We start from the raw sequence: 12,263 nt of genomic DNA on the forward strand, positions 1-12,263 counted from the left end.
CACTGTTTAATTGTTCCAAGCATTCACCTATAAATCAGGATTCACTTTCAGGGGTTTGTTAGGAGGAGTGAATGAGATGTATGTAGAACACAGAGTAGGTGACCTACAGGTGTCAGGTCTGGGATAGGGAGGTGAGGATCATCGAAGTAAGTCTGATTCCTGGTTGAGAAGACAGGGGCCGGCTGAAGACCAGGAGGCTGGCCAGACCTTATGGGACATCTGCAGTCTGGGCCTGGCATTGAGGAGGGAAGGGCTCAGCCCTGCACCAAGCCCCTCTCCCTCCAAGCACATCAGTACCCCTGGGTCCGCCAGACACGGGCCCCAGACCTAAGGACTGTGGCAAAGCCCCACCCCCTACCCTCAGCCCCAAACATGGAGCAAACAGATACGGAGGCATCTTCCAGTGCACTTTAATCAAAATTCCATCGTCAGAAGAGTTCTTGTAGCATACAATGTTAGGATGGGCATGTCAACTTGGTCCTACAAATGGAATTTCCACATATTTGCACTTCAAACATGTATGAAAAATAAAATATATAATATTTAGCTTTATAAATTTCCCCACTTCATCACTTTGTCCTTAAAATAAATTACTACTTCTGTCCAATAAATTAAGCAACCTGGAGTCACGAAGCAAATGTCAGCCAAATGACTCCCATTTCCTGAAAAAGTTCTGGGGGAAATACTTGAGACAGTCAAATGCTTACAGGAATCAACATGAATTAAAACTAGCACATTCCTCACAGTGGGGCGAGACATTAAAAATGGAAGGCTGCTAATGGCTGTTCTTCTCTGTTGGGAAAAAATAAATCCCGCCTGACCATACCGAATGGTTGTGGAAGCTGCAGCTGAACTTTTGGCACCGGTGGAGAAAAGAGGCTTTTCAAAGAAGCCATTCCCAGCGATGATTCCATCAAAGCATCAGTCTGAGGGAGAGGTGACAGAGGGGGAGGGACAGCTGCCACAGCCCTTCTCCAGAACTCCCTTCTGCGTTCCTGCTCCCAGCCCCCTCTGGAGGCCCAGACGCCCCCTCCATCTTGGAGAAGGCAGGGCATTGTCCAGGCAGCCTGCCCCCCTCCTTGAGCTGAAGAGTTCCTCACAGCCTAGTAAAGAACACTAAGAGAAAGGCCCTTCTGTGGGCGGCAGGGGCTGCTTTGCCACGTGCTCAGGGGACAGCAGGGTATACTCTATACACAAGGGACACAGATATTCCAGCAGGAGGGCCGCACAGCCTTTAAAGGGGACAGACAGGACACACGAGACATCGAGCATCCAAGAGGACGGACAAGGCTGCGGTGTGCTAGCAATGGCAAGGGCTCTACAGCCCCCCACCCCCAGCAGGAAGTCAGAGATCTCCCCACCTGCAAGCTCAGGGCTACTTCCCCCCTCAAAACAACATAATCTTGGTAAGGAACAAAGAAACCAGTGACAAGGGCCGCTACAGAACCTCGGCCTTCGAGATTCCCTGGGAATGAGCTTTGGGGGCCCCAGCCCATTCTGGCGGGGGCTTTGTACACAGTTTAACTGGGGGAGGAGGTGGCCTAGCACTTCTGACAGGAACAGCCCGGCCCTGGCCTAGACAGAGCCGGAGGCAGCTACAAGTCAAGGAGACGTTCCTCACAGGTCTCCACGGGCCACTTAGAAGCCCCTCCAAACACATCGACGTTGTTGTCCACCCAGGGTATGATGTTGCCGGGCATGTTCGTGGAGCAGTTGGCAATGTTGATAATTTCTTGTGCACGGAGGACGCGGTCCCATATGTTGAACTGGCTGAGCTCCCCCACGAATGCCTGCGTGGCATCGAACCTACCCCCAACGGTGTCCTGCGGAGGGGGGAACAGAACCCCATCAGTGCAGGTTCAAAAAGTGGACAGGTCTGCTAATTCTCCTGGACTGTGAATGGCCTCTGGGAAGGGATGCCAACTTGGGAGAGAGATGGGGAGACTGGGGCATTTTCCCGACTCCCTCCAACTCTGGCTACACCTTAGGACCCCTGATTCCTTCACATCCTGGGGCTCCACAACATGGTGCTCCAGGCTAGAGTGGAAAGACATTTTGTCCAAATTCCCAAAGCTAGCACTAGCTCCCGGTCTCCAGACTCCCAGTCTCTCCCAGGGAAATGAGGGGAAGAATGGGCCCTCAGCAAACCTCAAGCATAGGCTGAAACATCAACTCTTACCTGCCCAGGAGCAGACAAGCAATGCACATTTCCCTTCTCCCACCGGCTGAGTTTCTGAGGGCAGCTTCTGAAATCACCTTCCCACCCCCATCTCCCCCAGGGTGCTGAACCCTCACAGGCATGCCCTGAGTCTCCTAAAACACTGAGCCAGCAGCTCCTGGAAGATGCCGTATCAGTCCTTGGCATCCTGAATCGATGCTGTGCCTGGCAGAGGCTTAATGTCTGGAAAGAATCTAAAGTCACTCCATGACAGCACGACCCCAGGGACACTCCTGTTCACCTGGGTTGGACTCCATTCTGGAATCTTTCTGAACCCACCACACCAACCTGAGGCCATAAGATAGCATGGGGTGAGCCGGCACTGTCACGCCTCAGGGGCTGGGTCTGGCAGGCAGACAGCTGACCAGGGGGCCCAGGGGCAACCTTCAAGTGTAGCCTTGTGCCGCTCAGCTGGCAGCATGCTCCCGTCTTGCAACCCTGCACTCACCTGTTCCTGCCCGAGGATCAGCACACCCCCTGGCTTGATAGGGTGCCAGGGGGCCAGGTTCTCCCCAGTACCAAGTTTCTCCCCATCCTGGAATGCTTCCCACATGCCGTCCCGTGTCGTCCAGGTGATACAGATATGATGCCACTTGCCGTCACTGACAAACAGGGGCAGCTGTGCAACCTGTGGACAGCAACGTGCAGGTGAGGCACCCCCTCAGGGTTTCCAGAAGTCTGACCTGCAGACGGACTGGAGGTCCAACTGCTCCCATCATGCAGGGTCCCTGCTGGTCTCCCCTTCTCTGCTTTTTGGGTGACATGGGCAACTCCGCCCTTCAGAAAGCCTTGGGGAGGGGACACTGTATGACACAGACATCTAAGAGGAAAGGGGCACGTAGCCTGGGTACAAGCCCCTGACCCCAGGGTGGCCCAGCGTTCAAGGGGACACCTCTGGTCCGGGTTCTGCTGAGGGTCAAGGATGCTGTCCAGACTGAATAGATGTGAGGTGAAGGACAAGCCCCCATCCCTGCTGTGCTGAGTCTGAATGCCTCCTGCCAGAGGGCCTGAAGAGAAGTCAGGGTCCTATTGGGCCAGCCTCTTTGGAAAACAGTCAGAACAGGTATCTACACTCTAGACAGAGGCTCACTACTATCCATCACGACACTTGCAGACTGTGTGTGTGCGTGTGTACTCCTGTGCAGTAAAAAAAAAAAAAAAGGCCTACAATTACGTGGGACTGTGTGCTGGGGGTGCACACAGGGACCCCCATATGGAACCGGAGGAAGGGCACTTCTGACCCACGTCATCCGAGCGCAGTCCCGTGAGCACAGCCCAGCCCAACCAGGTGCCATCCTGTTGTTACTGCTGGTATCCTAGCAACCCGCTGCTTCCTCCCAGGAATTGGCTGTTTATACGCCACCTAACCCAAGAGGAAAACAAGGTTCTGGCCCTGCTGTGTCCAAGGGCATTATTTAGAACAATTAATCCCTGGCTCAGGGGCATGGTCACCACTAGAAGGAGCCCAGTGAGGAGATTCCACAGCATCTCCCACTTCAACTCCATCCAAGATGGTTCAGTAACGTCAGAGTAACGGGCCAGGGCAGAGGCAGCAGGGAGCTGGAGCAGCCATTTCAATGCTCAGCTCCAGCAAGGACGTCAGGACACATTTTCTTTGGCTATGCTGAGTCTGACCTCAGAATGGAAGTTTCAGTGGGGCTCCTGGAGGTCCTGCAGATGCCCAGAGCGGAGGTCTTGAGAAGACCACACTCTTGAATGCTGAAACCAGCCAGTCTATTAAAAAGGGAGTGGTTGTCATGGAGTGGGGTAGGGGGTAGAAGCTGACCACAAAGGGGAATGAGATTTCGTGGGGGGGGGGGGGGGAAGAGGGGAGAAATGAAACATTTCGATATTTTAATTGTGCTAATCATACAAGTGCGTGCATTTTCAAAACTGGTAGGACTGTTCACTAAAAACTCTAAGTTTTCCTGTAACTTATACCTCAGTAGACCACCCCAAAAAGATACACTGAAAAAATTTCCTACACAGAGAGACACACAGAGACCCCTTCCCCTAATCAGTATGGCCTGGGGGAACAGCCCTGAGTGATTGGCCCCAAGGGCCTGTGACCATTTGGGCTGGCCCAAGAGACCCCAGCTCTATTCCTCCCACAGCACCTGGCCTGGACCCTTTGCTGCTTCTAGGCCAGACTCACGGCTTGGATCTCCACCAGCCATGGCTGCCTGCCCCTGCCCCCTACCCAGCCAGCTGGCCAGAGTGGGACTGAGTAGGTGCAGAGCTGTCCCCACTGTGAGGAGGACAGCCCCGCAGCCAGCTGTCAGAAGCCGCACGGGCTGACCAGCGCTGCTGTGATGGGGGCATCCAAGCAGACCTCACCTTGTCGTTGATAAGCAGCTCAATGGGGTTGTTACCCCATTCTATCAGCACGATCTCGTTGGCCTGCCCGGGCACTGCGTAAGAGAACGGTGTGCCGATGCCCGGCAAGGCGCTGGATCGCAGCCACAGGCACAGGGTGAAGGCGTACAGTTCAGGCAGTGTTTTCTTGATCTTGCCATACAGGTAGTTTGTGCGCAGGGGGAGGGACACTTTGAACGCATCCGGAGACTTGAACGCACTGTTGCCTGCGGGGTGGAGAAGAGAGGCCATGCTGTGTTAGCCTACTCCCCACCAGCGCAGCCCAGAGCCACAGCTCACCTGGACCCCAAATTCCCCCAAGTCAGCCCCTCCAGCAACAGAGCACCTGCTACTGGGGAGCCAACGGTGCAACATGCTACCAGCCCAGAAGTAAACAAGACTGGCCCTGGTCTTGAAAGCTTGAAGAAGCGGGTAAGGACAAGTTGAATTTAATTTTCTAGTTAAGCCAGAAAACCCTTCTTCAGCTCTTTCCTTAAAATCCTAGCCCCTTTAGCTCCTTCAGCAAGGGCAGGGTTGGGGCCCTGATGGACTTGGGTTTAGAGGCAAAAAGTCCTTAACAGGGACCTGGACACCTGATTGATAGATACTCGTCAAGCCAATAAGTCCCTGTCACTTCTCACCCTGAAGAATAAGAATCACTGCCCCCCAAGCAAAGGAGTCCACATGGGTGCCTGGACACTACAGCTTAACTCAGAAGTGGCTTTTTGGACTAAATACCTCACACGAACCACTTTGCTCATGATTTGCTTTTTTCCCTCAAGAGAAGATTGTGTCTGTAGATGATTTCCTGCGGTTTGGAGCCAGTCAGAGACAGAGAAGTACAGAGGTGCCCCTCCCCGCTGAGGTGAGCACCCACAGCCAGAGCCTTGAGCCCTTGGGGCCTGCCTGGGACTGAAGAGAAGCCCCTGACTGTCCTCATGTAAATGGTGCTTCCAAAATCTTTGAAAGCCACTAGTACGCTTAACTGGGTCTAAGTAATTTCTAATAGTTCTGACTTAAGCTCCAAATTAACAATAAAAATAAACACACAGAAGGCAGGTCCCCGTCTCGAGTTATCACAGATTCCGAAGTTTGCCGGGTATCACCCAGTTCTGTGAGTGGTCACGGCAGCAGCTTCCCTCTCAGCTGGGGACCGGATGCTTCTGGTGAAGGAACCTAAACACCCTTCGCTCATTCAACAAGTATTCATTAGGCATCCGCAAGGGGCGGGAGGGACACCATCACCGTGAGAAACATGCAGGCTCTATGGACCCAGAACCCAGGGAACCAGACAGGCCTGTGTCTCATGTGAGTGCATGAATCAGTCCCTTCTGTGGAACAGAGGCCACAACGGATGAACCTTTCTCCACTGCGATCCCCCAGACTCATTTGCTTTCGTAGTCAGGAACATGTGAGAGAAGCTCTCTGGTGCCATGGTTCACCCCTACCCAAGGAAGACCTGCAAAGAAAAGCAACATGGCCCAGCATCACCCTTTCAACCTCTGGAACAGGCAGCAGAGAAAGACTAGCCTGTGGGCCTTATGGGTACTATTTACTTGAATCTGCTGCTTGTGGACTCTTGTCCAGTCCATCCTGAGCTCCCCGTCTGCAGAGTCACTGAATACCTAGCAAGGGCTGGGAAGGCTTGGTCACCTGGGGAAGACGAGGGGGGCACGCCGGGTACAGGTGGAAGCAAAACTGAGACTAGAAAGCCCCGAACCCAATTCTGTGGATTGTGCAGTTGAGGCACCGAGGTTTGGAGAAGCGAGGGGACTCAACCACAGGTCACACAGCTAATGAAGGACAGAGTAGGGAGCAGAAGTCCCTCTCTTAACTACGTGCAGCCACTAGTTCTTAATCTGCAAATGGCCATGTTCTTCACGAAGGCATGATTAGCTAATAAAGAGAAATGGCTTCTATCCTTGCAGGTGGGCAGGCCTGCTGATTTAATAAGACTCAGTGTCGGTAATATCGTTAGCTAGGTGACAACAGATAGGTTTAATTAGACCTGGGAGAGCCAAGGGGCAGAGGAGGGGCCCACACCCGGAAAGCTGGTGCCCTCTATTTATATCAAACAGCTTGGAGGTTTAGAGGAAACTTCGTTAAAACCAATTAAGGCATTAAAAGGCCTGACCGATAAATCAGAGGCTGCAGGTGGCAGACAAGTGAAAATGGGGGGCAGCTGGGGCCAAAGAGAGACAGGTTCTGTCTTCTCAGTGGCAACGTTTACTTCAACTCCAAGGTGGGCTGTCCCTGGCTGGCTGGCCCGGAACCTGAAGGCTCCTGCAGACGAGCAGATCCCACAACAGAGAAAATGAGCATCCGTGGGCTCAGGCAGCCCAAGCCTCTGCAAGGAGCATCAGATGCTCACCCCTGGGCTCTCAGGAGCCTCCAGCCCAGTGGGGCTGGAGCCCACATGCCACTCCAGGCTGCAGCCTCTGGGCATCTTGTCTTCTGGGGTCACCACCAAGTTTAACCCCAGCTCTGCAACCTGCTGGACACGTGAATGCACGAATCACTTGGTTCTCTGACTCAGTCCCTCATCTATAACCAATACCTACCTCACACAGTGGTTGCAAGGGTTACGGAAGACACGGAATGTGGAAGTCGCAGCCTGGTGTCTGGCTCTGAACAGGCCCATAATGGGCAGGAGATGATGGACTGAGGGCCAGAGTCCCCAAAGCCCCCACTTTGCATATGCTTGACGTCCATCTCCTCTGAGCTCAGCAGGATGCTTTGAGGCACAGAATGTATTTTCCACTCTTGGTTTATTTGGGGGCTGGGAGTTTATATATTCCTTTATTCTCATCACAAATAGGACAGATAGAAACTCAGAAGACAAATTTGTCGGCAGATGATCACTTTCCTCAAAGATTCATTCCAGAGCTGGGTGGAGCACACAGAAGGATTCTAGAGTTCTCGTGGTAGGTCAGTACCAGGTCCTGGGGGCTCTACAAGAAGGCCAATCAGGGGCCCTGCCCGGTAGAGCTCAGTGCTAGCTAGAACATGAGCCTCCTTTCTGTGCCAGATGAGCTCTGAGGGCTTCCCATAAAACCTAGGTATCAAGAGTGTGGATGCTGGAATCTGGCTGGGGATGGGAGGGATAGTCATACAGAGCCAGCTGCTGGGTGGTCAAAGCCATGTTGCTGCTGCTGCTCACCAGCAGTTGGCCCAGGTCCCACTCAGTCCCCTCTCCCCAAATGATACACCTCTGGCCGAAAGTTCAGGGCATTTTTCTCATCTGTGTAATGGGTATAAGTCAAGTCCTCTCTCACAGGGGTGATGTGTTCAGCACACGCTAACACGGCAGGCTTCTATTAACCGACATCCTTGTAGCAATTCAGCCACTGAACCAGGCAAGGTATACAGCCAGCAAGGTCTCTGGCGGAGCTCTCTTTTTGTTCTACAGCTACCCCCTTCAAGATACTAAGTGACTGTGGTGTGCCTGCATGTTGCCAGGTTCCACTGTGGGTGAGGCTGGGGAAAGGGAAGGCCAGCCACCTTCACCTTGGACCCGATGCTGCCTTTCTGTCCTCCTGTCGGCGAGAAAGGCTGCAGCCGCAGCTGCTCTGCCTTCAGGGAAGGCTCTTGAGACCTAAGAATTTTCTGAGGTCACCCGGCAGAGGTGAGGCAGAGAGGAAATTCTTTCGGAAACTCAAGAATCCAAGTCTAACAGGCAAGTCACCCCCCCCTTTCTGAGAAGGATAAGGACGGAAGAAAGCAGGAAAGTGTTGAAGGAGACCTGTGACTTCTGGGGAGCTGCTGTAATAAAATGGAACAGACACACCATCCCCTTGATCATCTGGCCCTCCCTTGCCAGAGTCACTAAAGGCACAGCTGGACCTTCTCCTGTCAGTTCATGAAATCGAGTAATGAGAAACTGTCTTTGTCAGGCTGGTGCATCTGAGAAGATTACAATTTCATATCCACTATCAGCAAACTTACACTTCACTCCCAGGCCACTAGGCAGTTTGGGGGTTGATAATGCAGTCTGAATTACTTAGGGCCCTCGACCCCTTCCCTTCCTGTGCCCCATGGGAGAAACTCATGCACCCCAGTGTGAGCGGAGGAGAGAAAGAGACTCAGAATCCACTGAAGGTCTGGTTAGGAAGTGACTGAAATGTCCACATGGCAGGAGGACAGGGTTGGGTTGTTTGCCCACGCTGGTCCTGAGGGCACTGGCTTTCCCACCGATAACAGGGGGCGGGGAAAGGGTGGCTAATTCCTGAGAGGACCATCCTCAATCATGCTACTGTTTGCTCAAACAGCTGCAAGCTATTTCCATGCAGGGTCAGTCACTGCAGACACCCTGGGGGTCACTGTCTGGGATGGAAAGCGGGCCGCTCCCAGCAGTGATAGGCCCCTTCAGTCTCCACCAGGTCAGAAGATGTATCAACAAGGCCATCAAGCTGGGCAACTGTCAAGCAGAAACCCTACACCCCTACACACCACGGGAGATGCCTCAAGTTGAAAAAGCAACATTTCATTTGAGAAACAGAGAAGGGAAAGCGAAGACCTGCTGGGATGGTAGAAAATGCTGTGGTTTTTTGCACATAGGACAGGTAGGTTCAGAGATGACCCAAGAGCAGCCTCAGAGCCAACCCCAGCAAACAGGAGCAGAACCTGGTGCTAACAGTCAGCAAGCAGGGGTCCCGACTCTCTCAAGGGCCCTAGTGGCCTGTCTGTAAATGGGTGGCTATGGGGCCAGCCCCCCTCTGCCGGCTCTGCCTTACTAAGCCCGGCTTCCCTTACACTGCAGCCAAACACCAAGACAATGGGGGTGGGGATGGGGGTGGGGGGCTGAGAGGGATGTCAGCCAGAGGGCGACAGAGAAGCTGGTCAAGAACTCACCTCGCTCCAGCTCAGTCACCCTCTGCAGCAGAGCATTCAGGGCATTCTCTGTCTTCTGCCTGTGAGCAGAGGTCTCATTGTGGAGCAGGGACTTCTCGTCCTCTAGCTCTGCCACCTTGCGCAGCAGCTGCCTCTCCAGCTCCCCCAGTCGCCGCTGGAGCACCTCTCGAAAGTCGCTGGGCAGCATTGCATTGGACACATTCACTCGGAGCTGGTGCTTTTAGAAGGGGAGAGGGACATATGAGGGAGAAGTATTAAGGCCATTTAAAAAGAAATTGTGAAATGTAGCTCTAAAAGCCCAACCACACAGGGAGAAGCTTCCAAAACAGGAGTATTAAATCGTGCCAATGGCACGAAGGGGAGCACTTCACGGACGCTTTTTTCTTTTTTGTATGGAAAGGATTTCAAAGTCAAACAAGAATTACCTTGCTGCAATCTTTGAAACTTACGAATTCCATTTTCCTCTCTCAGAAAGCTATTTTCCTTCTCTTACTAAAAACTCAAAATTTTAATCACTATCTACCATCCTTGGGTAAAGACCACAACACAGTGAAGATTAAAAAAAAAAAAAAAAAAAAAAAGTTAACCAAATGGTACTAAAGCAGATGAGCTTTCATCTAGAAGTGGAAACAGCCCCCAAGTCCCAATATGGCACAAAGGTGAATAATTATGCTTGCAGAGATGTTACTGGAAAATGAGAGACCTAAAATGTGACAGTTCTGAATTCCAGGAATTTTTGCTTTGAATGCTGTTGCTAAATCCTCATTTCCTATGCCTTCTCCTCCTCTACCATCGTGCTGGCTCTGGAGGCAGTCTGCCACTGGCTAGCCATGAATCCTTGGCAAGCTATGTACCCCCTTTCTAAGCATTCCAAATTGTAAAATGCAGCTAAGAGGATCTGCCTCAAAGGACTGTTGGAAGGGTTAAAATTAGATAATACGCCGGGCATATATTTAGTAAACTAGAAATGTTAGCTGCTATTAATCATACCGAATCAAGGGATATACAGATGCTGGAAATACTGTATTTAGCCATCATGCCACAGGAAATCCTCAAATAATTTTGCAATAATTACCACCTGTAATTGAAACCTAGTTCTGCTAATGAGCATTCTGGTAAACGTTTTTAACAGAAACGTTCCACACTTCTTAAATAGGGTTCAAAAGGAAAGATGGAAGTTAAATGAGGATTTCTCTCACAAAGTTCCAAACTGCATACACCTTCCAAGAGAGAAACGTAAGAAGGTCCCTTCCCCCAAAACAGCCTGGAAGGGCACCTTAGAACGGGCGCAATTCGCGGGCAGAGCATCTTTGAAGTTAAAATCAGGTTTCCTCCGAGGCGCCAACCGGCGTGTGGCCCGGGACCCGCCCGCGCTCGCCTCCCCGCCGCGACCCTGGGGTCTCCGCCCGCTCCGGTCCAGCCCGGCCTGATTTATAAAAGGAAACACGGGACGCCGGGGACAGCTGACCGCACTCGGCAGCCGCAAGTCACCCGGCACAGCCTCTGCGAGCGCGTGCGGCCCCGGGGGTCTCGGACATTTAGAGAGAAGAGGCCGTCCCGGTCCGCTCAACCGGATCCCGGGAAGTGACTGGCCACAAGGCGGACAGTCCGGGTGCGGGGCGGGGGGGGGGGGGTGTTAACCCTTTCCTTTCGGCAAGAAGCGGGGGGGTGGGGGGTGGGGGTGGGATGCGAGCCCCGCAAGTAAGTTCGCGAACCCGACAGAGAACCAACCCCTACCCCCGACCCCAAGCCCAGCTTGCTGTGTCCCGCACTATCTGGATGGTAGAACCACGCGCCCCACACTGCCCCGCGCCTTGGATCTTTCCCACCCATCAGGATCACCCCCCCACCCAGCCCCACGCTCACGCTACCTCGAGGCTCTCCAGGCGGTCCTTGAGGGTCTGCAGCGAGCGGCTGAGCTGCTCCACGACGTGGCCGGGGTCCCGCGGCAGATCGCCCATAGTGTCCTTGCCTGTGGCTGCCGGGCCCTGCGCCTTGCCGCCCGCCAGCCCCTCGCAGCGCGCCAGCTTGCCCGTGAGCTCGCGGATGGCCTCGCGCTGCGCGCCCAGCGTTTCCTTCTGCTGCACGACGGTCTCGCGCAGCTGCAGCACCGCGGCCCGCAGCTCCTCCTCGGGGCTCAGCGCGCCGCCCTGCATGGGCATCGCGGGTAACGGGCAGCCAGCGCGCGCCGCCTCCGGGGGCAGCGCCGTGCACACGAAGCGGCTGCCGGGCGCCGGGCCGTCTTGGGCGCCGGCGGCCACGACGAGCGCCAAGCCGGCGGCCAGCAGCGCTAGCATCCCGTCGCCGCAGCGATCACTCCAGCATCAGCCGGCGGGCGGGCGCCGTCGGGGCGCGCGGCGGAGGCGCCTCCGCTGCGGGCTAAGGCCCGGCGCGCCGCTCGAGGGCAGCTTGAGCGCGGGAGCTAAGGGAACCGCCTGCTTCCCGCAGCCCACTGTCTCCGCTCCGCGTACCGCTCTGATCCGACCCGGTCCGCGCGCCCTTTCTTAAGCTGGGGGTGGGGGGGCCGGCGCGTGGGGCGCAGCGCCGCGAGCTCTGATTGGCCCGGCTGGGCGCGCGTCAGCGAGGGGGCGGGGCGGGGGCGCCTTCTCTCGGCTGGCGGGCGCGTGTGTGGGCCCGAGGCGGGGGCGCTAGCGCGGGGTCCTGGGGCTCTCAAAAAGGGAGGACTGAGGTAAAAAAAAAAAAAAGAAAAGAAAAAAGAAAAGCAAAAAAAGAAAGAAAAGGAAAAGGGGGGGGGGGAGCCGCCCCGGGTGCCTTCGAGAGCCTTGGCCGCGTGTCCAGGAGCCCCTCAGACCCACCCGAGGACGTGGGCGTCGGGGGC

At 54.4% G+C, this 12,263-nt stretch overlaps 1 protein-coding gene across 1 annotated transcript; it reads right to left on the bottom strand.

Moving 5' to 3' along the window:
- Positions 1–386: 386 nt before the first annotated feature.
- NPTX2 (neuronal pentraxin 2) lies at positions 387–11,969 on the bottom strand. Its single transcript, XM_047714585.1, has 5 exons — positions 11,296–11,969; positions 9,425–9,641; positions 4,556–4,800; positions 2,667–2,846; positions 387–1,823 (listed from the first exon to the last, which is right to left on the bottom strand). Exons 1-5 carry the CDS (start codon positions 11,719–11,721, stop codon positions 1,596–1,598), a joined length of 1,296 nt encoding a protein of 431 aa, XP_047570541.1. The 5' UTR covers positions 11,722–11,969; the 3' UTR covers positions 387–1,595.
- Positions 11,970–12,263: the final 294 nt, after the last annotated feature.

This window comes from Lutra lutra, chromosome 18, assembly GCF_902655055.1.
Source record: "Lutra lutra chromosome 18, mLutLut1.2, whole genome shotgun sequence".
Lineage (NCBI taxonomy): Eukaryota > Metazoa > Chordata > Mammalia > Carnivora > Mustelidae > Lutra > Lutra lutra.

What these genes read in the sequence shown, in the direction of transcription:
- NPTX2 (XM_047714585.1), bottom strand. Translation starts at nt 11,721, where the DNA reads ATGCTAGCGCTGCTGGCCGCCGGCTTGGCGCTCGTCGTGGCCGCCGGC. An exon ending in ACCGCCTGGAGAGCCTCGAG is followed by an intron (nt 9,642 to 11,295) that starts GTAGCGTGAGCG and finishes CCCTTCTAAAAG; the next exon opens with CACCAGCTCCGAGTGAATGT. An exon ending in GGTGACTGAGCTGGAGCGAG is followed by an intron (nt 4,801 to 9,424) that starts GTGAGTTCTTGA and finishes TCCACCCCGCAG; the next exon opens with GCAACAGTGCGTTCAAGTCT.